This window comes from Onychostruthus taczanowskii, unplaced genomic scaffold (genome assembly GCF_017590055.1).
Source record: "Onychostruthus taczanowskii isolate IOZ18803 unplaced genomic scaffold, ASM1759005v1 scaffold183, whole genome shotgun sequence".
NCBI classification, from domain to species: domain Eukaryota; kingdom Metazoa; phylum Chordata; class Aves; order Passeriformes; family Passeridae; genus Onychostruthus; species Onychostruthus taczanowskii.
This window is the reverse complement of record NW_024499051.1, coordinates 34,154-60,265: the sequence shown is the minus strand read 5'-3', so window position 1 is coordinate 60,265 and position 26,112 is coordinate 34,154. Positions and strand designations below refer to the sequence as shown.

At 45.6% G+C, this 26,112-nt stretch overlaps 1 protein-coding gene across 1 annotated transcript; it reads right to left on the bottom strand.

Annotated features, from left to right (window-relative positions):
* Positions 1 to 1,498: 1,498 nt before the first annotated feature.
* On the bottom strand, positions 1,499 to 26,112 carry DUSP10 (dual specificity phosphatase 10). The gene is made up of 4 exons (XM_041401038.1): positions 25,981 to 26,112; positions 23,594 to 24,436; positions 5,796 to 6,173; positions 1,499 to 2,768 (listed from the first exon to the last, which is right to left on the bottom strand). The coding sequence occupies exons 2-4, from the start codon at positions 24,393 to 24,395 to the stop codon at positions 2,503 to 2,505; spliced, it is 1,446 nt and encodes a 481-aa protein (XP_041256972.1). The 5' UTR covers positions 24,396 to 24,436; positions 25,981 to 26,112; the 3' UTR covers positions 1,499 to 2,502.

Sequence of the window (26,112 nt, the reverse complement as noted above, 5' to 3'; positions counted from 1 at the left end):
CTTCCTCCCTGCCAAGGTGTTCAAACAGAAACAAGAAAAGCAGTAACATGGAAGATCAACTTTGAATCAAGTCCTCCTTCCCTTCACACTGAGTCCCAAGTATGCAGCTTGCACACCTTTGGTAAATAACAGGTTTCTGGCCACAAACAGGCTGCAAGGACCAACTTTTCAGCCAGCCCCCAGCCCTGCTACTGCTATTGGTTCTCTGGTAAGAAAGGTTTTCTAACCTCCTCCCTCCTACTTAACAAGGGGCACCTACAGCTCAGGGAGAACAGCTGGAAGAGTTTGGGCCCAAACATGAGGAAAGGGATGAGGGAGGGAAGCAGAGCAGCTTTGCTAAGGGACCGCCTTCCTTCCCAAAGCACAAAGGCTCCCAACCAGCAAATGGCACCCTCTCTGTCCCTTAGCTCTAAGAGCAGTCACAGTCCAAGAAGTTTTGCTTCCTGGGCAACTCTCACTGCCAAGGGTGCTTTGAACAAAAGGACAAATAATAATCATAGAAAAGAAAAAAAAATAAAATTCAACTCCAGTACAAAAATAATTTAATAAAGGGTAAGTTTCAAGAAAATATGTGTATAGTAACAGTATTTTAAGTAAAATGTCCACAAAAATATACATGTCTAATGTGATTACACATTAAGTTTTCCAACAGGTCCTGTTTTATACTTGGTTCAGTCCATGTAGGTTTTCATGTAGGAAAAGCCTTCACTGCTATCAGCCTTCCTGGGACAGTTGAGTTTGCGTAACAGAATCACACGAGAAATGTTTTCTAACTCATTTTAGGCTCATACAAATAAACTTTAGAGGTGGTAACAGTCCAGAACAGATCAGGTCATACCATATAGTTTTAAAAAAAAAAAGTGAATACAAACAAGGAAAGTGAAAGTCAGCTGCCCAAGGGACACTGTCAGGCAGAAATATCAGCCCTACAATACACACCACACAATACTGAAACAGCTGGAAAAGGAGGGGCATGAAGGGAAGAAGGGCAAGAGGGAAGGGAAAATCCCAGGAGGATGATTCCTAGGAATTGTGGAACTGCTAAACATGGGGGCTATAGAGAGGCCAGGGAAAAGCACACGTGACCAACATATGCCTAAAAACCGGACAATTTTGTAACATAGAAGATAAGCTAACTAGAGGAATAGGAAAATGAACTCGTGGAGATTGTTTATTTCTTATTTTTCCAAATGGCTACTGAGCTGTAGAATTAACAAGTCTGTTCCAAAAAGCCCTCACCAATAGTGCTAATTCAGTCAAGCCAGAAAGAAAAATCTGGTTACAGAGAGATGGAAGAGTACAGCAGAAAGTAAAGAAAACGTTCCACCAGCAGAGGACAGGAACGCAACGCTGAAGGGGAGATGCCAAACAAGACAGATCAATGTTGTCAGTGGGAGAGGTACAATGCCACAAAAAAACAAACCAAAGGGAACAACACAAAATCCCCATCCCATAGAAAGAAAATGGAAAATGGCTAAAGAAATAAAAGGACACACACTTTCCAAAAGATTTTTTGTTTTATAATCAAATTTCTTTTATATAGACAACTGAAACACACCAATATTTTGTGTGAAAAATATTTTTAAATAAACTTCGTTTGTTCTAGATTTTTGTACATTCTGATATACATACATAAAAGGTTTATAGCACTGTAACCAGGATCAAAATAATATAAAGGATTGAAATAATTGCTCTCATTTATCCTTTCTGAACCAAGCTGGCTGCTGTTGCACTATTAGACTTTAAAAATTATTATCTTATTATTAGTGGACAGCCAACTCTTAACTGGATAACACTCAAAACAAACTCCAAATTATTATTGCACAAGAAGCCAGTGAAGGCATATGGCATAGAATGATCGAAGTCCCTTACTGTTAAAACCTAACACCCCAAAATACAAAAATAGAACTGGAACATGAAACACACCTAATAAACTTTTTCTTCTTTAGTTTGAGTCTGGAGTGTGAAAAGTGCCTTGCAGACTTTTAAGCTGCTCTGATTTCCTTTGCATTGGTGAGCGTTTTTCTAGGTTCTCTTTAGCAAGCCTTTGCAGAACAAAGGCCCTTCTGTTCAGGGAGGTTTTTTTCTGCTTTGTTTTGGCTATTTATGTTTCATCTTCAACTTAGGTTTCTTCAGTCTATGAACCTGCACAGACTACTTAGCCATAAACTCTACAAGTAGCCAGAGAGGAGGGAAAAATAAAAATTAAAAGAAAAAAAAATCCCACCATTTCTTCTTCTTGCTGTCTTTATTTTAAAAAGTACTCCTTTTGCCCTGAAGCCTCCCTGCTCTGCCAGTGTCTGAGGAGGAAATCACAACAGCATCCCAAACCCAGCAAAGTTCTTGTATCTTTTAAAAACCTTTCCTTACAAAAAAAGGTTTTATTCACAAAAAGTTTGCCACAAAACTCCCCTTTGAAAGCTAAAAAGAAAACCCCACAACCCACCCATCACTGCCCCAAATCAGGTGAAGAACAGGTTCCGCCCCCTCGCAGCGTGGCCGTCACACGACAGTCTCGACACCGATCAGCTTTGGTGTGAGGATTCGCGGGGTGACTCCATTGTTCAGGTCTTCTTCGAATTCCAGTAACTGCCCCATAAAGTTAAGGTTGGGGGAAATGATTGGTCGTTTTCCTTTGACAAATTTATAGGCATCCGTCATGGTCATGCGTGTGTGCTTCATTAAGTACGCAATAACGATGGTGGCAGATCGGGAGACACCGGCCTGGCAGTGGATGAGGAGACCTTTTCCACACTGATGAGCTTCCTCTGCAAACAAGACAGAAGAAAGTAAGATTTCTGCCAGTTTGTAAATTTGAATAAGCTCAGTGCAATTAAGAGTAACTTAATATGAAAAGCCCCTCGATTTGATTACAAGCACAGCAGTGTCTTCTTCCCCTTCCGCTCCAGCACATCTTCCCCCGGGGTTTCAGAGCAACTGAATGTGAAACCCCCTGTCCAGTCTGACACTGAAAATCCTCACATCCACTCTCTGCTCTTTATTAGTAGAACCATGCTAGAGAGATGCTGCTTCTCTGCCAGAGAGCATTTTGTAAGGAGGGCAAGGTCCATGATGAGGAATCTCAGGCTCCATTTCCACCTCAGTTGCAATGCCACTGCATTACGTCAGCATCTCACCCTCCCTGTTTTTCAGAGCAGGGAACCACTTCTAGAAACCAGGTATTTTCAGATTCAATTAATAACAATACATGTATTTCAACGCCCTGTCCTCTGAAGCTTTACAAAGGTACTCTTGAAATGAGCTTCAGTGGGTGTCTCTGCTGTGGTGCCTCTGCAAAAGGAGGAGCTGGACACACACACACCCCCACTCCACCACGATTCATCACTTAGAGGGAGGCACCCTAAGCAGCATTTAGGGGGGAAGGAGTCCTTCTAACCACGTGCTAACAGGACCTGAGAGAGGACAGTCACTAGCATACCATCCTCACCTGCAACAGCTTGCTGTTACAACAGGAGATGGAACTTTCAGGAAGTAACACTTCAAACTACTTCTTTTATTTCAATCCGCAGGAGGAACATGAATTTAGTTTGCAGATTTTGGCACGAATCCAACTCCACCAAGAGTACAGTTCAACCCACCCCACATGCTCAACCTGTACTGTGAAAGCATAAATAAAGCAAATTTCCCTCTAGACACTTTTCCCAGTTAGTATTTCAGAAAGCTGAAACTCTCTAATGTATTTTGACACACATTCCCAGAGAGTTTCTGATGATTTCACTTCCTATGGCTTTAGTCTTAGCCAAACCTGGGGCTGGTTGTGGTTTTTTGAAGACATATTTAAAGAAGCATATGCCAACAATCCGGTGTTTAAACATTTCCAAATCTTCTCAAATGCAAATTAAAGTTTACCCTGAGGAAGGGAAAGCTTTGAACAGTTACTTCCCCAGCTGGTTAATTTGAGACGGAAGAAAAACTCTCAATGGAAAAATACTTGTTTATTAAAACAAAGACAGACCCTCAAGCTGTAATTATTAAAAAGGAAGTAAAATGGGTTTTGAAATGCTTTCTAAACCTTTCCAGAGCAAAGCTGCTTTCTCTGCTCTTGGTAAGGTCACAAGCCAAACACTATCTTTCAGTGGTTTTGAGAACTAATACTGCAGTTCATGGGGATGAGGGGAGCAGAAATCTCTCTCTTTTACCTGAGAAGGACCTCAATGGAGTTTCACAGTCTCTTTACCTAAGCTTAGCCTATTGTATCTCCCCATCTTGTTGAACTCAAAGTTTAAAGTTTTACTGGATTTCTTGATACAGCTGTTTTCCCAGAGGATGAAAGCAATGTTTCCTTTTCTCTGCCCTTCACCCAAACAAGTATTCACCTTCCCAGGCACACAGTAACCAGCAGCTTGGGGAACTGACAGCACTACTGGTACTGGGTTAGGAACACAAGGGAAAATTTGGGTTAGAGATCCTTTGGTCCTTCACACTGTAGAAGACAAGCCAAAGGCTCAGAGTGGTAAAAGCCACCTGAACTGCAGCATAAGCAGTGTTTTCTCTGTTCACTTCACTAAAGCAGTGTGGCTGCAGAGCACAGGCATCAGCACACTGCAACCCCCTGCCAAGACACAGCCAGGCAAGGCTGAGGAGCCATCTGCTTCTGAGCTGCTAGACCTGCCCCGCACATAGCAGGGGCAGATGGGCTCACAGCAACCTGCTGAGCCTGCCCCTCCTGCCCTGGCACCTGGTCCCACAGCTGGGGTCAAATCCTTGCCAAGCCTGAGTGTACCTGAGTGCAGAGCCAGCACAAAGGAGGGCAGGGAGGACCACAGCTCTACACCCCGCTCCAGTACGGGGTCAGTCAAGTACCTATGCTACAGTGCACACACAAGGACACTTCTTCCTTTGTCTAGTACTCCTCCATCAAGCCTGAAGTACTGGTAAAGGAATTAGCTCAGTCTCATCACAAGAAAATAGAATTTTATGTCAATGGTATATTTGGCATATTTCAGAAAAACCTCTCAGGACACATACTTGTGCTAGGGAAGCACCTTTACTACGCCACAAAAGCAGTGTGCACAAAAACATCTAGAGGGGCATAGAAAGGTCCTCAAAAGCTTTCATACTACATGCTGAAGTCCTCTCTGACCAGCCCTACTTGAAGTGGCCATTTGGCTTTAGCCTAGCTGAGCATGGCCCCAAACTTGGCTGAGGGCTGTGCTGTGTTGATTGTAATGAGGTCCAGAGGACTGCTGGGCCACTTCTTCAGCAATCTCCACAACAAGCTGCGTGTCTGTGGTGAACTCTCTCAAACAGCCTACAGGATTTAGAGGCTTATTAATGCAAGTTTTCATCACTATTCACTCAACCACACATACACTCTGAAGCTACAAATCTAATGGTGGAACAAGCCAAGTGTGAAAGTTTGTCAGTTTTCTCATTAAGTTAGGAAAGACTGAGAGACCATTAAGAACAGTCACTATAAAAAAATGGCTCAAAGTCACTGTGTGAAAACTAGGAATGCAAAAGAAACAAAAAAGAGGGGATGATAAAAGTCTCAATTTTGTGGGGTTTCCTGAATTTAGAAGCCTGAAGGTAGGCGTTACTGTCATTGGATAAAAATTGTAACCTTGGGCTACTTAACCAGACGTGCCAGAGATGAGAAAGGACAGAAATATGAGGTGCTCAACATTTCTGACAACCCAAACTAAAGGAAATATGGCCTTAACCAGCCTTCAGAGTTGTTGGCAAAGCATAAAGTTCACTCTAAATTGTTATAACGGGTAAAAATAATAACAATAAAAAAACAAACAGGAGTATTTCCAGACAAGGGTAATTACCAATGAACTCAAAAGCCTCTTCAAAATACTGCCTGAGATTCTGCTTGTTGCTGTCAGTGGCCGGGAGCCGCTTGTAGTTGAACATGCCTTTCTCGTAATGGTACAGGGGCAGGTGAGTTGTCACGTTGATGACGTAGCCGATGTTCATCCTCTGCATTTTCTCCAAGTCCTGAGCATCATGCTCATTTCCAAGGAATAGGAAGGGCAGGATGGGGGTGAGCTCAGCGTTCTCAATGTCTGGCGTGGTAGGGATGGACTGAGGTAGCACAGGGGGCACAGCGGAGGCACTGCCCCCTCCTCCCCCCTCGGGGCACTCTTGCAGCTGGAGGGAGTTGTCGCAGAGGTTTTCATGGTTCTGCTTGAAACTGCTGAGTCCTCCTGGGAAGAGAGACCAAGCAAACATTTTGGTTAGATATCCCAAGATTTCTTCAGAGCACACAGTGGGGCCACAAGGGCTGGAGCTGGCTCTACTGTCCCCACCACGATTGTAACAATGTCACTGGGCTGTCAACAGCAAGGGTAGCATGAATCAGCAGCAGGCATTGTCCTCCCTCTGCGTGGTGGATGGTGCCAAGGAACAACAGGGCTCACAGACAAACATGCCTCTGTGCAACATCAGCCTGCTGAGGCTGCCTCACCTACCAGCCCATGCGGCAAGGAAGGCGTTCCAAGAAAGAAAACATCACAAAAACTAAGGGGCCAAGGGGCTATCAGCACACTAGAGCAGAGCATCAAGCCAGCTGGAACAGTCTTAGCTTTACCTGCCCTTTAGCAGTCCTGCAGGGCATCCCCCCACTCAGGAGCTCTGAGGAGGATGGGAGCAGCTCACCCTGGCATCGCTCCAGGGAACAGCATGTATCCATCTGTGCACCCAAACAAAAGAAAACCACTCTTTGTAACCTAACAGCAACTGAGGTGCTTGCTTAACATGTGGCAAACAGCTCTCCTTTTGCTGCCCCGGACACCTGAAAATATCTAGCAAAAGTTCTTTTTAGGACATGAAAATGGATTGAGAAATGGATCTGAGGGGGGAGGGAGAAGTCAGTTTTTCAGTGAAGGAAGCTCATACCTTCCCTGCTCTATTGCTGGCTTTTTCAAGAACTATTTCCCTCCCCTCACTTTTTTTTTTCTTTTTTTTTTTCTTGTTTTCTGAGGAGGGCAGCAGGGCGGCTTCGAAGAACTGGAGCAAGCAAAGTGGACCTTCTTTCTACACCTCATTCTGCACTGACGTCAGTGGCAGGCTCCCCACCTGCCCAGTTTCCATGGCGATCCCATAAAGCACACAAAGACATCAGCTGGCATGACATCAGCTCTTTGAGTGCAAACAACACAATAACTACTACTTTGTGTGAGGCCTTTGGTAGGAGGCGGCGTTCCTGGGAGCTGCTGACGTAATGCTAACAGGTGGCTCCTCTGAAAGAAAAAGGCGGAAAGAGGAGAAATGCAGGGATGCGTTCCTCCCAACCTCACACACGTTGCTGTTGTACTGAGGTACTTGAAGTCATGCTCAGCATCGAGAGGAGCCAAGTGCTCAGGCTCAATTGCACTTTGTTAACTGCAAGCCAAAAAAAACCCAGGAGAGGGGAGAGCAACTCTGAAGTTACTAGAAAGAGCCACACTAGCCAAAATAAATGCAGAATGTCACCCTCCCAATAACGTTATTTAAAAAGGAAAAAAAAATAAAAGAGAGGCTATTTCCATCCTTTCCATGCTCTTTCACAGTGAACCAGTGAAGTTGCTAAAGTGAAGCAAAATATGCTCCCTCTTGGGCTCTGGATCAAACACTGCTGTTGAGGGCTGCAATTCAAATGTCCAATTCAAGTGTCTGTCTGTGACATGCCTAAGGTGGGACTCAGCCAGGCCCATTTCAGTGCCCTGTGCTATATTCCAAGGGCACAAGGCAACAGACTAGTTACAACCATCTGAGCCCCTCTAATGAAAGTACCCTTTTCCACATCCAAACTTGTGTCCTTCACACACTGCTAGTAATGCAATTTCCCTGAAATCCTTGAAATGCCTACAAAATGCAGAATATTTCCCCTGACTAAAAATGTGCTTGTCCTCAACTATTTCTGCTGTTTACAGGACACAGAGCAAACAGATTTGCCTTAAAGATCTCTGTTCTCAAAGTTGTAACAGGGGATCAGGATAGAAAGAAGAGCAAGGACAAAAATTTGAGCTCAACTGCACCACCTGGCCTCAACAGGCCTGAAAAGTCTTCTCAGTCCACTCAAGAAAACAAACAAGATGATGGTCCCCAAGCTGAAGATGTTTGAAGTCTCATCTAAACCAATAGCCCCAGCATGTAGTCTAGGCTACAGGCTAAACCCTAACCCACATTCCCATCTTTCTGAATGGGCAAGCAATCCATTCAGCTTGAATATTGTTTTTTAAACAATAGCCACAGCATGCTCGGATTCCCAAGGAAACCCCTGAAAAGGTTTTTTTAGTGACCCCAGAGGCAACACTCATTTTCCACCTCTCCTGCTGACTTCTGGGAATAAGCAGCCCCAGTTGGAGGTAGGACCCTACTGGTTCATCACTCAGGTGGGGACATACTGATGGTGTGGCAGACACCACCTTGCTTTACCAGCTGCCTTCTAAGACACAGGAGAGTATGAGGGCAAAGGATGGGAAAGGACCCCAAATACAACATGCAGAAGATGCCTCAACAGGTGGAGAAGCCAGACATATAATACCTTAATTCACAATTTTTTACAGACATTTGCCAGTGTCACCATTCCTAATGTCAGTTCGCATCCCCCACTCTCCTTGCTCGTCTCCTCATGCGAGAGGAGAGTTAAAAAGTCAGTTCAAACAATATTTAAAGCAACTCTCAGAGCAAATGTTTCTGAAAGAACACATTGCTGGGGAGAGGATTACTAACCTGAACTGACTCAGACACATCAGCAAGGGAGGACTGGACAAGAACACTGGTACCCAGGAAAAGATGCAGCAAGATGCAGTCATGGCAGGAAGCTTAACCCAAATCCAACAGCAGGAGCTTAGCTTGGATCTGTGCTGCCATATGAGTCATGCAGGTTCCAAAGAAGGACCCAGACACCTCCTGAATGCTGTTCCACTCTCAACACACACAATCCTTGCACAAACTGATTTATGAGGCACTAGAGTAATTTAAGTGGAGCTCAAGCATGCATAATGCTCAGATTTTTCTTAAATTTGAGACTACCTCCCAAAACAGGTCCAAGCAAAGTTAATAATGATCAGTCAGAAAGAGAGGTATGGATTTTCCACATGAAGGTAAATACAATGTACAAAGTATTCAAATGCATCTGTATTCCTTTGGCAAGCAGCTGCTATTTCAGTTCATTTCAAGTCTTCATTTAGGAAGGGTAGAAAAGGTGGAAGAGAAGAAGCTGTACCCACACCAGAGGCCAACACAAAGCTCTTGCAAGCCTGTTCTGAGAGTTTATTCATTAAACTCAGTAAGGTGCAAGACACCACTGCTACTGACCACAACTCCAGATCACGAGAAAGCTCAAGGCATGGATGCAGAGACACCACTTGGGGTTGTAACACAAGCTGTTTTGTGGTTGACCCTGCCTAAGCCTTTCCAAACCTGGGGAATGAAGGAAGCATTACAGAGGGCAGTAACAGCATCTCTGGCCAAGAAGCACAACTTAGCAAAAGCTCCTCACTAGCACAAAAGCTGCATTTTAAAAGCAGCTTTTCAGATGCTGTTTGCAATATGGGAAAAGCCTTCATCATATAGAGACAGCCTAAATAGAGAGATAACATAATATATCCACCAAGAAAGCCCATGGGAATGCATGGCAGTGCTGCTGGAACCACACCCATGGAGTCTGGACTCACCTTCAGTGACAAACCAAACATGCCAGCAGTAAGATGAGCCACTGATGGATGTCCACTTCAACAGACTGTCCTGCCAGCAGCCCATCTCTCCTGGCTTTAAACACTCCAAAGAGCTTGTAATGACCAAAGCAGGGGGAAGTATGCCCAGCCAGTGGGATGCAGCCTGTGCATGAGCACGGACAACATCTCAAGTGCCTTTGCTCTGTTCCAGAACGGCTGCTGGACAGGTGTTCAGAGGGCTGAACCTACCCAAACCCAAAGAGAGATGGACATACAAGGACATTCAGCACTCTGGGGAACCCAAGGTATTTCTTCCATAAGGAAATCAATCAGTGAAGCAGAACCCATGCTGGCAGATGGCCTTGTGTGGTATTTAGCAGAATACAACAGAACACCAAGGGCTCTTTGCTCACCACTGATGGAAGACCCAGGCTGCAGAACCATTCTTGCAGTCGTAACTGCATGACATTTTCCAACATCCTGCCCTGCCAGAACAGTCAGTAAGTGACAACAGACTTTGGAGTGTCTGAGACCTCAAAACTTTTGGGGAAGCTTTAAGTCAGCACTGTACATGCTCCTGCTACTCCCACTCATTTTTTCCAATTCTCTGCAGCCATCTACCCATAAACATCTCACTTAATGCTCCTCAAACTCCCCCACCAGGCAGCACCCAAGCAGCAGCTGCACACAGATTTTCCAGCTCCAAAGCCTCCCAGGAGCCCAGGGCTCACACCAGCACTGCAAGACCAGGTGAGCAGCTGAACAGCAGCCAAAGCAGCTCTGAACAAATAAAAAAAGACAAGAAGCATGGTTTTGGCATAAAAGTCATGCTTAACACAGTGTCTGTCATTTGCCATCAGAAGAGGGCAAATACAATGCAAAACAAGCATAAAAAGTACAGCAAGAATGAGGCAGCCAGCTTTTTATAAGAGACTATGGCCTTAAAATAGCATCATCTTCAAAGAAATCCAGAGAAACAAACCTTACCTGCACAAATTTGTAAAAGTGGAATGGCTGGTTGGGGATTTGTTTGTTTGAAGGGATTTTTTTTGTTTGTTTCTACCATTGCAGCTTTTTAGTTTAGGGGTTTTTTTGTTTGTTGTTCAAGAACACTGAGAATTTAAGTACAAGGAGTACAGTAACATTTGGCCTCCTCCTCTGTCTCTCCTTCAGCCACCACTGCTACTCTCCGGCTGCATGACTACATGCAAACGAGGATCTGGGTCCACAATATGTTTTGGCACATTTGCAATATGTTTCCTATCTGGAAACAGGATCTTGCCCCATAGTTAATGGAGTAAATTACCTTGTTCCCTCTCCAGTGGCAGAGCTTAGAGAGAGGCAGCTACAGTCAAATACCCTCACCACAAAGCAACACCTTTGCATTAACTCATCGGTGTGGATATACTTTGCTCTGAGCGTGGCAGGTACTGGGTGTTCCCGCTCCCACTGCAAATAGCAACATATTTTTATACATGACAGACTGCAGATGTGGGAGCCACATTTAGACTAAGCACATGGTCTTAGGAGACAACCAGACCTTTTATATGGCTTTCAAAGCTGTCCAGGCGGATTTCTGGATCGGCTCATCCTTGATTACAATACCACAAAGCCATCTTGGAAAAGAAAAAGGAAAAAAAAAAGAAAAGCAATGCACAGACAAGCACAAGAAGAACAGAAATCCCAGGACACTGAGAAGTATCAGCAGAAGAGGTGTTCAATCTGTAAATTCCCCTTCTCTTGTGTTGCTGGGCTCTTGTGGGGTGCACAGCAGAAAATCTGGTGATACCACAGTTCTGGTCACCACAAGCTTTAGTTGCTCAGGAGTGAAGCCAAGCTTTAAGACACCCACTCAGCATGTGCCCTGTCAGTACCACTACAGCAAACCCTGCAGCTGTGTTTGAGTGAGTTTAGGGCTGAAATGTCACAGGGAGCATTCAGGGTGCAGGACAGGACAGAGACACTCAGACAATTGGTGTGTATCTGCTTAAGACAATGTTTTGAATTTGTGCAATACAGCCTGTTCCTTTAAACCTGTGACCTCATTTATTTACATTAATGCAGAAAAGCACTGCCAGAAGCAACAGCTGATGACAGTCTCATGTATTTTTCCACTAAGGCAACAATTAAACTGCTCCTGTGTTATTAATGAACAGATGACTTTGTGTCAAGTTGATTCAAAGCACAGGATGCCTCAAGATTAAGCAAATATGACTCCAGCATGTAAAAATAGAAGTTAGGTATTGTCCAGATGCTTCACCCACCCAGTGCTCTCCTCCTTACTCAGCCTTCCTGGGCAGGAGGGCCCAGGTCTCATGGCCACCCCCACCATGCTGCCCACCAGTGTCTAGAGGTCCTGCTGCAGGGTGGCACACTGGTGCTGAGCCACTACCACTGCAATGCCACCATGCAGGCTGCTCCTGTACCATGGACCTTCTACTAAGGAAGATGCTGCTGTACTGGTTGAAGCAGAATTTTGCCATTGTAGGCCCAATCCACTCGCAGGATATGGCAAACGACCTAGACCATCTCTTCATACCACCAACACAGCTATGGCTGCAGGTGTAGGTCTGCTGAGCACCAAGAAAACTGTCAAGGAGGGCATGGTGGCACTGGGGTTGCACCCATCAGGCACAGGACCTAAGGCCACCTTGCAGTAGAAGATGCAGCCATCACACTTGCTCACAGATGTTGCTGCAGTGATTTTAGCCACAACAAAGATGGGTCCTAGTGTGTCCTGGGGATTATGCTCTGTTCATCCTGAGGCACTGAAAGAAGGGATGCTCAGATCTCAGAACAACACAGGATACACACTTTCCTTGCCCAAGCAGGAAAAGAAGTTTGCTTCCCAAACTTCTTCTACAGCAACAGGGCCAATCCAAGCAGATCACTGTAGGAGTGTTCCTACTCTCCAAGCAGATGGCCATCTCCCCACCACAGCTACAGCTGAGCAGTACTCAAGGCTTGCCCTCACTGCTGCAGCAACCTTGACATGGCTGGAAATACTGTATTTGCCCACACAGCAGGAAGGGCAACTCCCTTACGTCTACAGGGGTGGGGACCTATTGGACCACACTCAGACAGGTGACATTAGTGAACTCCTCCCATGTCTGTGGGATATTCCAAGGAAACCCTGCCATGGTGCTTTCCCTGTCACATGCACAGCATTCAGCAACAGCTGTGCTGCAAAAGATTAAGCTTTGAGCAAACACAAAAAAGTAAAAGTAAACAGCATTCACAAAGAACAGCTTCCACCTTGATACACTCAATCTAATCTAGTCTCTCCCTCGAATTGAGCTGCCAGCAGCACTTCAAAAAAAGGGCAAAACTTCGCATTCCGAAGAACTTGCAAGGTGAATTTTTTTCCGTGTGGGAACTATCCCGAGAGGTCAGTTTGTACACAAATTCTGGCCTAGAGGAATCACAAGCATATCCTTGACATAATGGCTTTGAGGTCCCTTTAGAAGTCAAGAGTGCGATGCCGGATGAAGAGGAAAGGTTTCCCCCCAGCATCGAGGGACGTGCACACACGATTGCATGTTATTTCTAATTTTATCTCGCTACGGTTCACATCCCATACCACAGCGCATCCTCTCCCACTGGCTTTTGAGGTCCTTGGCCTCATCCATTTTTATTTTTTTTCTCTGACACCAGGCACAGCAAAGCTGGCTCTCCCAGGGTCACATCCTGGGAGGCAGATGAGAAGTCTGCCCCTCTCCTGCCAGGCTATGCCAGTCGCTGACTCTGTCCATCTCCATTCTCATCTCCTCCCATCTCACCATCACCCATTTTCAACCACACCATCACCCCCAGGAGCCTCCCACACCTCAACATATGACTTGCTTTTTTCCACCATCAGCTTTCATCCCTTCACTTTTCCTTTTCTCATGACTACTAGATCATCTAAATTCATTCCAATTAAAAAAAAACCAATCTTTTTTCCTTGACCTGTCACTAGAAAACCCTTCTTGGATTTCAGTTTAATTCTTCTTTATACTTTTTTTTTGTCTTAAATTTAGGTTTTTTTCTCAGACCATTAACATCCAAGCAAACCCACATATCCCATCCATATCATCCCTTTACTTGTCAGCTTTTCCAAGAGATGCTACTAACTTTTGGGCTCACCAGCCTGTCCAGAAGCCACCCCAAATACTTTGGGATCACCTCTCTGTATTCAAGACAGCGGTTCCAGCTTGTAACTGGAAATCTGCCCTATGCTATGGGAGTGCTGAGTCTGCTTATTTCAAAATAAAAACTCAAGTATTCATGGGGAAATAATCTAGCATTCTTCAAAGCACTGTGTTATCCTTGGGAGCGGTCAGGAAGGTGAAAGAGAAGGCCTGCTCTGAATTTTGGTACAAGGACTAAACTATACAAGAATGTAAACAGAAGTAAGGCAAGAAACCCCACAACCCAAACACACTATGATGATGACTCTACAGCCACCAAGGAGGACTGGACTTACCCTCCCTGGAGGGCAAGTGTTTATAGCAGAAACTCAAAATTAGTCACGTTACAACTTCTCATGGCAAAAGTATGTGTTCCCATGGGGATGCAGGCTAACATGAAGTCCAATTAAATAATTACTGGAAATGTTAACATAAACCCTGAAGGAATACATACTTCTACTGTGAAATGCTCCCACTGGAAATGATATTAACAAAAAGGTCATCAAGAAATGCTAAAGCTATGTACAAGGGAGGCAGAGGAAGTGAGGGGGGAGGGAACAGAAACTATTTTATTGCAATAAAATACCACAAATGGTTTTATATTGACAAAGAGCTATGGGTCTGTTTTCCCAGAGAGAGGTAGAGCTGAGCAGGTTTGCCCAAAACAGCAAGTTTCATTTGTTTTTTAATCTGTTACCAGTTCCCTCCCTGGCCATCACCATATGCATCTGTCAAGCAAGTGGCCTGGAAAGAGCCAGCACAGGAGCAGGATGCGGGCAGCTGTGGCTCAGCACATCTGAGGAGGGAGAAGGGTCCCAGCACTGTGTCAGACATCCATAATCCTGGATGAGTAAGAGTGGACCTTTCTGTTTAATCTGCATGTTTTAGAGAACACTGACATTTTCATGCTTCAGCCATCCATTTATTCTCTTTCCCCTTTTAAGGGCAACCTCTCAAGGACAATTTATTTCTAAAGAGAGAGCAGGCTTTGCTTCTGAGGATAACACAGGCTCTTTTCCAGTCCAAGCCACTGCTCCTCTACATCAGAAACACCAGCACCATGCACATTAATATGAAAGGAAAACAGGGCACTGATATACCACACCCACCTTTGGGAGTACCATCCATTCCTGATATTTTAAACTCTTTTTAGACTGAAAAGTTTCTACCCTTTTATCTAGAAATAACAATATCTGGCTCTGACTTGACATTTTCTAGCAAGGTATTCCAAAGCACATGAAGAAAAAACAGAGAAAGAAAAGGATGCTATCTTGACATATCTCAGTGCCACAGAGTCCAAATTAAAAGCAGCACACTACTGGAACTAGCATGGTGTATGCTAGCTCCCACTTTGACAAAAGCTTCAAGGCCAGCTCTGCTGGCACATACATCCCAGCCCAAATGGTCAAGGAACCAAGGCTAGCTCCCAAAAACCCCACAGGCAAAGAGAAAGTCGACCCAGATTGCATCCATATTCTTCAGACTCAAGGCAAGAAGGAAGCAGGGAGAGGGGGAAGAGAAAAAGACATATTTACAGAATCCAGAGCTAAACAGCAATAAAACAAGGAATATTTCCAGATAGATGAATATCAACTATTGTGTCCAAATAAAATAACTCCTTGTCTCCACTACTATTTCCCAGGAAACATAAGAACTGTGTTGTACCTCAACAGAGGTGCTGTTCTGCCTTCCTGGACTAACACCTATGAATTTAAGAATAATTTCATTTTAAACAATCAGAGTGGTTCTGTACCTAAAATATGCCAGCAAATTTTAAGCACCAGCAAAAGTCTTATTCTTAGCTCTCATCAACTGGACAGACAGACTCCCATTACCTTAACAGAGAACAAGAAGAATTAAGAGCCCAGCATCAACATAGTGCAGGTCAACTGCTCCAACAACAGCTTTTGCTTTAAAGCATTAGTGTTCAACCGCTTACATAAGGCTTAATATCACACTTTGGCATAATGAACTGGAGATAATCAATTTGACTGATATGACAGAAGCTTGCAAGTTATCTTCTATTTTCCAAGTCTCTTTAGGCCATTGTAAAATAAAATAAAATAAAATATATGATGATTCATGTGTGGACAAGGAGTAACATTTGTTCTTCTTTTTATTACCTTTGATTAGAAGCAGCTCTTCTCTGTTGCAGTGGATCAAGTAGGAATTTATCCAGGCATGCTGTAGACTTTTTAAAGCTAGGGCATAGTAAACGAGTTGGAGCCAATGTGCTCACATCTCTATTATTCTCTTAATTTTTTATATTCCAACTTACTCCTTCAAAGCCCTGATCTTGGAAGCAGGGTTTTGCGTGCACACAAAGCAGCACTTAACTCTGGCAGGAGCAGTGGCTCCCAAGCCCTTCCACTCAAGTAGGAGCATTCCTGTCTCTCCAGTAGCACATAATGACAGATTTACAGTTCCCTCCCGACTTCGAGATGCCCAGACCCTCCAGTGGGGACAGCCCAGTGCAGAAGCTCCCCCACTGCAGGAGCCGTGGGTGGGTGCAGCTGAGCTAGACAAAGGGCGGCACTACCCCAGGCAGCAGCAATCAGAAGCTCATTCCTTCAAGTCAGAGGGACTAGGTAGCACCTAGACCTAAAAGGTCCCAGTTGCTCCCTGCAGACTGGCCAATTTAGGTCTCTTTGCATGCACTCTCATGGGACAGGCTCACTGACACCAAGTGCCAGGAGATCAGAAGCTTGTGCCCATTCCTGATCTCACTCTTTTTACTGGGAGCAGAGCATTCCTTTGAAAAGGAGATAACTGCCTCACCCAAGCAGAGAAATACATGAAGATGAACCTTGCTTTAAAAAAAAAAAATACCCAGAGGCAAATCAGTGCCTAAAATTTTACAAAAATGCACTATCAAGGTGCTCTTAAATCCATCTCCCACTTTCTCCAGCAGGCAGGTGCGTTGTCCCAGGGCACTACTGTGACTGCAGATGGAGCCAGGGTCAAACACACTTAACACCAATGGCAGCAAGAGAGATAAGCTCTGTGTAACAAATGGTGCAAATGGCATTAAAAAAAAAAATCCAAACCAACCAACCAAAACACCCACAAAAAAAAAAAAAACAACAAAAAAATGCAAATCAGATGAAAATAACTTCTCTATGCTTCATGGCAAGCCTGTTGTGTGGGCTTAACCAGAGCTCCCCTGGCCACGAGACTGCCCTGCTATCTAGGCCCAGATTTATCCCTCTAGTCCAGTTCCTCCTTTTTTGTACCACATGGTGGACTGACTTGCTTCTCCATCTCTTCCCCTTTCCTTCCAGCCCCCAAAATGCTGCTCCAGAACTAGGTGAGAGACCACCTCCTGGCAGGACATAGGCCCACGGGGAATCAATATCTTTCTAAGTAGCAGAGGACACAAAAAAAACAACCTTCAGAGTGCTCCCAGATGTGAGGCTGCCTTCACCATAGATACTAATTGAAGCAAAGAGTTTCCTGTACTAAAAAGTCACAAGGTGTTTAAACAAAATGAAACAACAAAACCCCAAGCTTCACTACTGAACCACAGAGCATTCATCAACACACTGTGCAGAGACCATGAGCACTCCTGGATTTTCCAGCTGGAAAAACATGTTCCCTGAATCCCTCGTGCCTCCTGCCCACAGCAGTCCCTGTTCTGCCTCATCACAGGGTGTCCTGACTGGCACAGCCAGGACTGGTGGCTGAACCCAAGAGCGCTAGTGCACATTTCAGCTTTCCCACAACCCTCAACGGATTAAGAGCAGATGAAAGGCCTGCCAGAGGAAGCTGAAGCAAATGTCGTGTTCAAGACAGCACCTTGATCCAATCTCCCCTCAATGGGACTCTGCAGCCTTTACTTTTCCATGAGGCTGGGAAAGGTGACATCCATGATACATACACTGCTTTCTTTAAGCCCCAGCTTACCAAACACCTTTGTGATACCAACAAATTAACTTTTACAGTACTGAGGTGTTTAAAAAACTGCTAAAGACTGATTCAGGTGAGAACTTCAAATCAAAACTTCAGAAAAACAGCTGCTCACAGTAATTCAGGTCAGCCTTGTAATTTCTGTAGCCAGCACTCTCCCAGGCCCACCAGGGACTTCCCAACAAGGCCCAAGCACCACACATAATCTTATCTCATACACAGAGGAACAATGCATTAGGTTATCTTCAGATTACCATAATCTATTTCTTTAAACAGCATGACTTCTATAGCCCTGCAAGATGATGCTGAATATTTGAGAGGTGTTTCCCTCCTGGCTGGCTGGTGAAATTGCAAAGCAGGGAAATGTCGAGATGTGTGCATGCTGCTTATATTTATGGCATTTCTTCACTTTTGAGTTGTTTGCATAAATAAACTATAATGGGGCTTTTCACAGAGTAAAGAGTCATAGCCTAAAGAAAAGGGATGGGCACCCACTTCAAACGCATCATAAAGCCAAGGCAATCTCACTAAAAACTTCTTTGCTCATAAGTGTAGTGAAAACTTTGGCTGCTGCTTTGGAAGCAAACCACTCATGTACAGGTCTAAAAAATTTTTTTTAAAAATAGTCCATCTGTATTAGTTAAGATCCAGATACCACTCAAACCTCAAACACAGCTAACCTTCCATCCCGAGCCTCTCCAAAAGGTTGTGTCCACCTCGAGAACAAAAAGCCAGAAGATAGACAAGCACACCATCCTAGAAAGATTTCAGTAGAAGAAATTCTCACCTCTGGCAGGGCAAGGGTAAGGGCAGCACATGAGGCATTCAGCTAATTATAACCCAACATCTACCTACCAGGAACATCATAGGGAATGTTACCCCAGTTTACACAGAACTGGAACCAGATTTTTCTTTACAAGCATCAGAGAGGTTTGCCTAATGTAACATTTTGCTTCTTAACTCTTAGTTCTTAATTCCAAACGTATAAGAAACTGCAGAGCCAAAAATGGATGGGGGGCAAATCTCCTTTCTATTCCTCCCTTTCCAAGGTAGTATCATTGCTCTCTTCCCAAGGACACTAAAATGTGATAGGCACCATGCAAGCCAGCAAACTCTCAGATGCCATAATCTCAGAGAAAATACCACATTTACCATTACTGTTGAAAAGGCAAAGTGTAGAGGTACCCCTCCTCTGCAGAAGTGTACCCTCAAAATATGTCAAAAGACCCTGCTCTCCAGCCACACCATTGTCCCAATTTATCTATAGTCAAAAGGTAATGACACATACAACCAATTTTCTAGTGTGATGGCCAAGATTATTTATTTCAGTAGAAAGATACTTTAAGCACCAGCAATCAGAGCTGAATACTGAAGGTGAAATCTCAGCCCTGACAAAGCTGGCAGAAGCTTTACCCCCAGTGACTGACAGGTCCAGCTCTCTTCTGCAGCACAGAGGGAACATTTTATTTTTAAATGTTAAGTAACTCACGTAAAATGTCCAGTGTTTTTAAAACTACACATTTCCCTATTACAACCATGACCTAAAACTTATTCAGTGGAGATCTCTGATGGAAATAAGTGTCAGGCACATGTTTTGTTGGTCAGCTGGATTTGTTGACCATTACATCAAGTTTTACTTTCAAATACACTTCTGCAGTGTAATCCAATTAGGGTTTAAAGCAACACTGACACTGTTAAATTCTATAATTAATGAAAGTAATAATTAATGTATTTGTACAAGTTATGACCAGGTCAGGTATTTCAAAGGCAGCTGATCACAGTATTTACATGAATGTAGGAGAACATAAAGCAAGTAATTATTCCTTTTGTAAGGATCTCAGTCCCTCTGTAGTTGTTTCAACTTTGCTGATATGTGATTCTAGTGTGGTAAGAGATCCGAAACTATTCTTGGACCATGGCAGAAGGCATGAAATGGTTTCTTGGCAGGTCTTACACTCCCCACTATAATGAGAGCAAGTCACTTCATTTACTTCGATGAGCAGAGAGAAGAATGAAAGGCAGAGCATAAAAAGCTCCTCAGACTGTGAACAAGAACACAGAAAGAACCAGGTTTTGTGGAGGAACCAGCTAATTCCTTCCCATCTCCTTTGCAGAAGTCCAGCCATGAGCTTACAGCATATAGAGGGAATTTAAAAACCTTGCTTTAACCAAAACAAAACAAAAAAAAAACAAAAAAAAAAAAAAAAACAACAAAAAAAAAAAACCCAAAAAAAAAAAAACCCCAAAAAAAAAAAAAACCCACAAAAACAAAAAACCCCAAATCACATTTTTCACCTCTGCTTTTGAATTCCTTGAAGTCAAACACAGAAGCCTTTACAAACTAAACATAAGACTTAAGCAGGTTCACCAGGCTCAAGGTGGGCCTTGAGGGAAGAAGAACGGCAAGATGGAGACAATGCCACTGGACACTGGTCAGAGAGACAAAGGCAACTCCTCTTGTGTTAAAAGCTGCCAAGATGTGCTGGCATAGATGCTTCAATTTTCCATTTTATTTTCCTTTGTAGATTGAATTTAGCTTGTGGGGGAAAAAAAAAAAAAAAAAAAAAAAAGCTGAACTCCAAGCCTAAATGTTTCAGTCATGGAAAATGAGTACTTTTCATCTGAATACAAATTAATTTCTCACTTTCCATTTTTAGGTCCCAGCAGCAAACTCAAGCACACAAGGCCCCAAGACTCAAGGAAACACTTGCTATGAGCTGAGGTGCTCAGGGAAGGCAGAGATGCCTCACTATTGGGTTTGCAGGAGGGAAAGGGGTACAGCCCTACCAAGGAAGGCCAGGGCTGCTGACCCAGCCTGGGGTCACAACACCATGCTATTCCCCTCCCCAAATTCAGTTTTGATACTGGCCTCGAGCAGAAGGGACACTGGGCTCATATCACTGATTTTTTCCCCTCTCCATTCCAATGCTATGAAAAAAAAAAAATTAAAAAAAAAAAAAAGCATCCACAAAAAGTGAGGCCTTTAGTTTTCAGGAAACATGGAATACCATGGTCATGGGGTGTTGGGGGAAACATGATTTATTCCTGTTTTGTTTATAAACAGACTGAGCAGCAGCTTCAGCCAGGACAGCTCAGGCTGCTATGGCCTGTGTAGCAGGACTGTGAAATACAAGATTCTTATGGGTTTATTTTTTGTAAAAATAGATGATTTATGCCTGTCTCAAGTGTTGCTGTGCCTCATGGCAAAAGAAATAAGCAAATCTTGCTTAAGAGTTTAAATCAAAATTATGCATGTGTTAAATTTATGACCAAAAAAAATGTTAAAGGAAGTAGCAAGGAGAGGCATGGATAGAAAGGGAGGAACTGAAGTCTTAAAATCTTCCATGCCACAGCATACACAAAACTCTCTTGTCCCAGCACTAGTTTATACACTGGTCTGCTACATTAAAAATAAACCAGACCACCTCTTTTTAACTTGTGCCTAATAAGGCACACCATACATACATTTATCTATAGATCATGGCCCGGTCTTGGAAAACAGCAGAGAGTTGCTGTGCTGCTCAAAAAGCCTGGGCCACCTTAAAGCCGCTCGCCTGCGGGGCCAGGCACTGTCAGGCAGAGAAGTAACCCAAGCCCCGGCTTCGGCGATGGGACCGAGCCCGCGAGGTGCCAGCGTGCCACGGGAGCGGCAGCGGGGCCGCGGGCTGACAGGCGGCACCAAACATGGAGAAGGCGGCACCGCACTGGGGGGACGGGAACTTGGACAGCCCGGCTAGCAACCAGCGTTTGCAAACACAACACGGGGGATCAAATGGGCCGGCAATAAATTAGGGCCGGGCAGCGGAGAGCGAGAGAAATCACTCAAAGTAACAGACCCAGGCAAAGAGGGCTCCCCGGCCACCCCCAGTTTCGTTTTAGCGCCTGAACACAGGGATGGGGATGCGCCAGCTCCTGGGCGTCTGAAGCACGACGGAAAAAACGCTGCCTGTCAAGTGAAACTAAGTAACGAGTGCTTCCAGCGCCAATCCCCCAGCTCGGAAAGCTAACCGCAGCCTTCCCAAATGCTGCTTTATCCCATGCTCAACTCCATCTGACCCCAGCTGGAGCTCCACTGCAAAGAACGGGAGGGGACTTACAGCGATGGGGGGAGCTCCTCACCACAGGCTCCCTGAGGTAAGGTCTGCTCCAGCCCAGCTCATCACTATATCCAAAAAGCAAAGGATTTGGGCTGTCTTCTGGCACACTTCCAGATCTGTTGACAGGCCAGTTTGGGGAAGAGATTTCTGCTAAGCAGGACTTTGAGGTAACATTTCTTAGTATCTGAAAACCAAAAACGGCCCAAGGACTGCCACGAGCACCTGATTAAACCCAGAGCTGCACAAAGAGCTGGGAGGTGGGAGAAGGAGCAGCCACAACCTGCCCACAGGGCCCAACAGCTCAGTGCTGCCCAATTACTGCTCTGCAGCTTCATCTCAGCCATGATCTCACTCCAGGTACTGAAGAAGTACCATGAGAGGTTCAGAGAAGCTACAGCGTTTTCAGAGAAAGACAGAGAATATCTTCAGCACTCCACTTTTCTAAAGATAGGAAGGCTTACGGACTAGAACCACACATCCAGCTGCAAAGGCTGTACAACAGAAGGATTACCACCAGAAAGGCACAATTCCAGTGGCAGCCTTGCTCTGCCGAGTGCCTCATCTCCTTCTTCCACAGATGAAGTGCATCATCATGACCCCAGAGACTCAATAAAAGCATACTGGGATACTGTAGCAAGTATTAAAACAAGCCCAGTATGACTACACTCTTGCCAGGAGCAAGGGGACAGTTCAGCAATTTCAAGCTTCCACAAGATACAAGCACGGAGTATCTCACAGGATGCCTAGGTTCTACAAAGCCATGAAACTCGGCTGAGGAAAAGGGATAAAGTACCAGCCTGCTCCATTCTCCTGCCACACCGTGCAGGTTGGAAGTAGCAAGCTGCACAGAAAAATTAAGCAAATTAAATACATACAGTATGAGCTAAGCAGCAAATCCTTCCATAGTTTCCCACTGCCACAGCCAGTCTCTGCCAGCCATGCCTCTGAATGGCATAAGCACGCAGGGGAAAGGAAATTTAATCTAGAGGGCAGCATTGCTATAAATAGGATCTCGAGAATAAAGTGAAGAAAGGGAAGTGTCCTTGGATGATGCCTTAATTGGTGGGGCTCATCTCCACCAAAGCATTAAGGGATAAACCAAATTCCATATTAAAACAGAAGCCCTTACAGGATAGCCTGTAAAGCTTATGTATACATACATAAACACTCATACACAGAAATATACCACTTTCAGAGCACTTTTTAAACAGATAATTTTCCTCTGTCCATTATTCTGACCCCGTATCACCAAAACTAGATTTGATTGTTCTAGTTTTGCTGACTGGTCCATGACACAATGCCTCAGACCAAGTGACCTCCCTCACCTTTCCTCCTCCCTCCTTCTACTCTACCACTGTCCATCTCCAGCACCTATGAGTCCAGTTTTACATGGACTAAAATAAGGCTCCTAAGTAAAGGTCAGTCTGACAAGCTAAAAGAGAAGTATCCCCTCCTGGACCTCTGCTCCTTGGGCTATAAATACTAGGAATAAGCACTGGGGGAAATTCTTTGCACAGACAGACACCAGAAAGCACATTTCCTCCTCCTTCCACTTCTCACCCCTCCTGCTACTCAAGGACAACATCCAGAGAAAAGCAAGCATCTCTCTGCTACCAGCTCCATTATTTGTCCATGGAAGGCATTTGCTTTGTCACTGGTAATTTGAGAAACACAGGCCTTTCCAGAGATAAACAGATACTTTCAAGGTGCAACCATCAGCAAGGCTGACAGCCGAGAGTACACACTGCAAAGCAAACCAACACACTGTGAGCTGGGCAACGAGGTCTATTACCTTTTAGGACTAGGGGCTCCTTGCCTTCTCGCTTGAGTGACTCCAGCACTATGTGGAGTGGCTGGGAAGGCATCACCCTGCTTGGCTCATTGGTATTCTCATCATAAACTACGATTTCTTTGGAGAAGATTCTCTTGAAGGAGTCCTTGCCTTCCCGGCAGGAGATCAAGTCCAAGACAGTGATCTTGCCCTGCTGGAGCCTTCTCCGGCTGATCTTGTCAGAACAGTTAATGTGAACAGCCCCTTGAATGTGGCTCTTATTATACTCCATGAAGGGTCTGCAGTCAATGATGACAGGCCCTTGGTTCTGTTGGTGGCTCTTGCTGCATTTGGTCATCTTCTTGGCCAGATCATTGGGGTAAATGATTTTGATGCTGGCAAGTTGCTTGGCGCTGCCTGAGACAGGGCTCCCCACTCCACCCAGCGGGCTCAGGCTGCCAACGTTCTCATTGCTGTTGACCATTTGGTTGGCAGGGCAGGTAGGGGAGGCTCTGGCGTGGGTGCTGCTGGTGCTGGCTGGAGTTTGGGCCTGAGTGTCCTTGTCGTATGTTGCCACAGTGCAGCAACTGGCACTGCTGCATCCACAACTCAGGGAGCGTGCAGAGCCGTTGGATGAGGGCATATACGTGAGATTAGCAGCCTTTAGGGACACGACAGCTGCACCGAGGAGACCAGCGTGGCTCTCACCAGCAGAAGAGGCAGATTCAAGGCAGCTAGAGTCTAAACACAGGTTGAGATCCTGAGGTCTCACTGGCCTCGAAAGTGCCACTACTACCCTGTCGTCTAAAGGAGATGGAGGCATGAGGAGGCTGAGCACTAGCAAGTTAAGAACTCAAGATCACCCTGAAAAAGAAAAAGCAGAAGGGAAAGAAGAAAAAAGGTGATGAAAACAGATCATGAAACGCATAAACCGACAGTTCCAGCAATTTATTTTGCTTACACCCATTATGTCTAACATAACAAGTCCTTCTGACAGTAGCTGCTAAAAAGCTTCTTCAGTGCTGCAGAGAATCTATTAAGAGAATCTATCAGAGAATCTATTCAGCTATCTGCATGTGTGCCCATGGCACGCAAAATCCACACGAGCAGTGTGCAGTGACACCCAGGAGAAGGCATTTAGCTACATGCAGATTGTACTGAGCTATTCCAAAACCCCAGGCTGCAAGGCTCACCACCAGTAATGACAGAGGCATGTTCCCTTATCCCGTTGCTCATTGCAAAGGAAGCAACTGCTGGGCTGAGTCTACTACAGGGAGGAACATGTAAGAGCTGAAGAGCTGAATGTGTCAGGGGTGATATGCAACTTTTCCAGCATGCTGGAATAAAATTAGCCTGTGAATAAATTTTCTGAGACAGTTACAAACTCAAACACGTAAGGCTAAACAAAAAAATACCCAGAAGAAAACAAAAAAATTAGCTTCTGGAGATCCTTATACGCATGCATCTTGCACTTCCCTCCCCCAGTTAGAGGTGAATCCGACCCCAGTTAAGCCCCTAGCTCCAGGCTCGGGAAGTCTGCTGTTCTACAGCAGTCCGTGAGGTGAAATCCCGCTCCCCACCACATTTCACAGCTTCTTCAAAGAGTGGTCCCCTCCGCCCCAACCAAGGTCACTGCCTGCCCCACCTTTGCCTTCCCATTTGCTAAGACGCAGCACGCAGGATTTGAATCCCCCCGTTTCTACTCGGCAGACAACGAAGACGACAGGAAGAAAATACCCAAAGCTAGCCCTGACAGTGCGTCCCCTTCACCAGCAACTTCGGGAGCAGCCGCAGCTCTCTCTGAAAAACCCATCCCAGCACCAACTTCACCAACTCGCCCAAAGCGGGGCAAGCACTCGCAGCTCCGCCCCGGCCAGCTAGGAGATGTCCATCCCGAACAGGGGATGGCCGGGGAGCATTGCCACCCCCAGCAGCCACTGCTCTACGGAGCGAACCCGTCGGCACCTCAGGAGCGCGGAAAGACGCCGCGACCCGCTCGCCCGGGCACGACGGAGGCGCCGCGGCCGGGCAGAGGGGGGCCAGCGGCGTCTCGCTCGGGAGGCTTTCCCAGCCTGTTCTTTTCCCAACCCTCCCCCCCCGCCCTATTTTAGGATAAGAACTAGGATAAGGGCCCCCCGAGCGCCTTCGCCTGACGCAGTTGAAATTTTTAAATAAACGAGGGAGACAACTCAGCTCCCCCAATGAGGGGAGACAACGAAAGAGCCCACGAAAAGCGGGGAGCTAAAGTTCTGCCCCTGATCGCCGGGAGCGGGGGCTGCCGCCAATAGCGCGGCAGGCCGGGTCGGCGTTCCCGGCCGCGGCAGCCTCTGCGCGGGCTGCCGCAGCCGCGGGCCCCCGCTCCGCCGTGCCGTGCCCCGCGCAACTCAGCTCGGCTGCCCGGTACTCACCGGCGCGTCGCGCTCCGGCCCGGTGCGCGGAGGTGGCGGCGGCCGCCGCGGGAGGAGCCGCTGGTGCCGGTGCGTATCGCGCCCGCTGGCCCGCGCGCCGCCCGCCCCGCGCTCCGCGCGCCACCCGCACCA

What these genes read in the sequence shown, in the direction of transcription:
- DUSP10 (XM_041401038.1), bottom strand. Translation starts at nt 24,395, where the DNA reads ATGCCTCCATCTCCTTTAGACGACAGGGTAGTAGTGGCACTTTCGAGG. An exon ending in GGAGCCCCTAGTCCTAAAAG is followed by an intron (nt 6,174 to 23,593) that starts GTAATAGACCTC and finishes CTCTCTTCCCAG; the next exon opens with GAGGACTCAGCAGTTTCAAG. An exon ending in AGAGGCTTTTGAGTTCATTG is followed by an intron (nt 2,769 to 5,795) that starts GTAATTACCCTT and finishes TCTTGTTTGCAG; the next exon opens with AGGAAGCTCATCAGTGTGGA.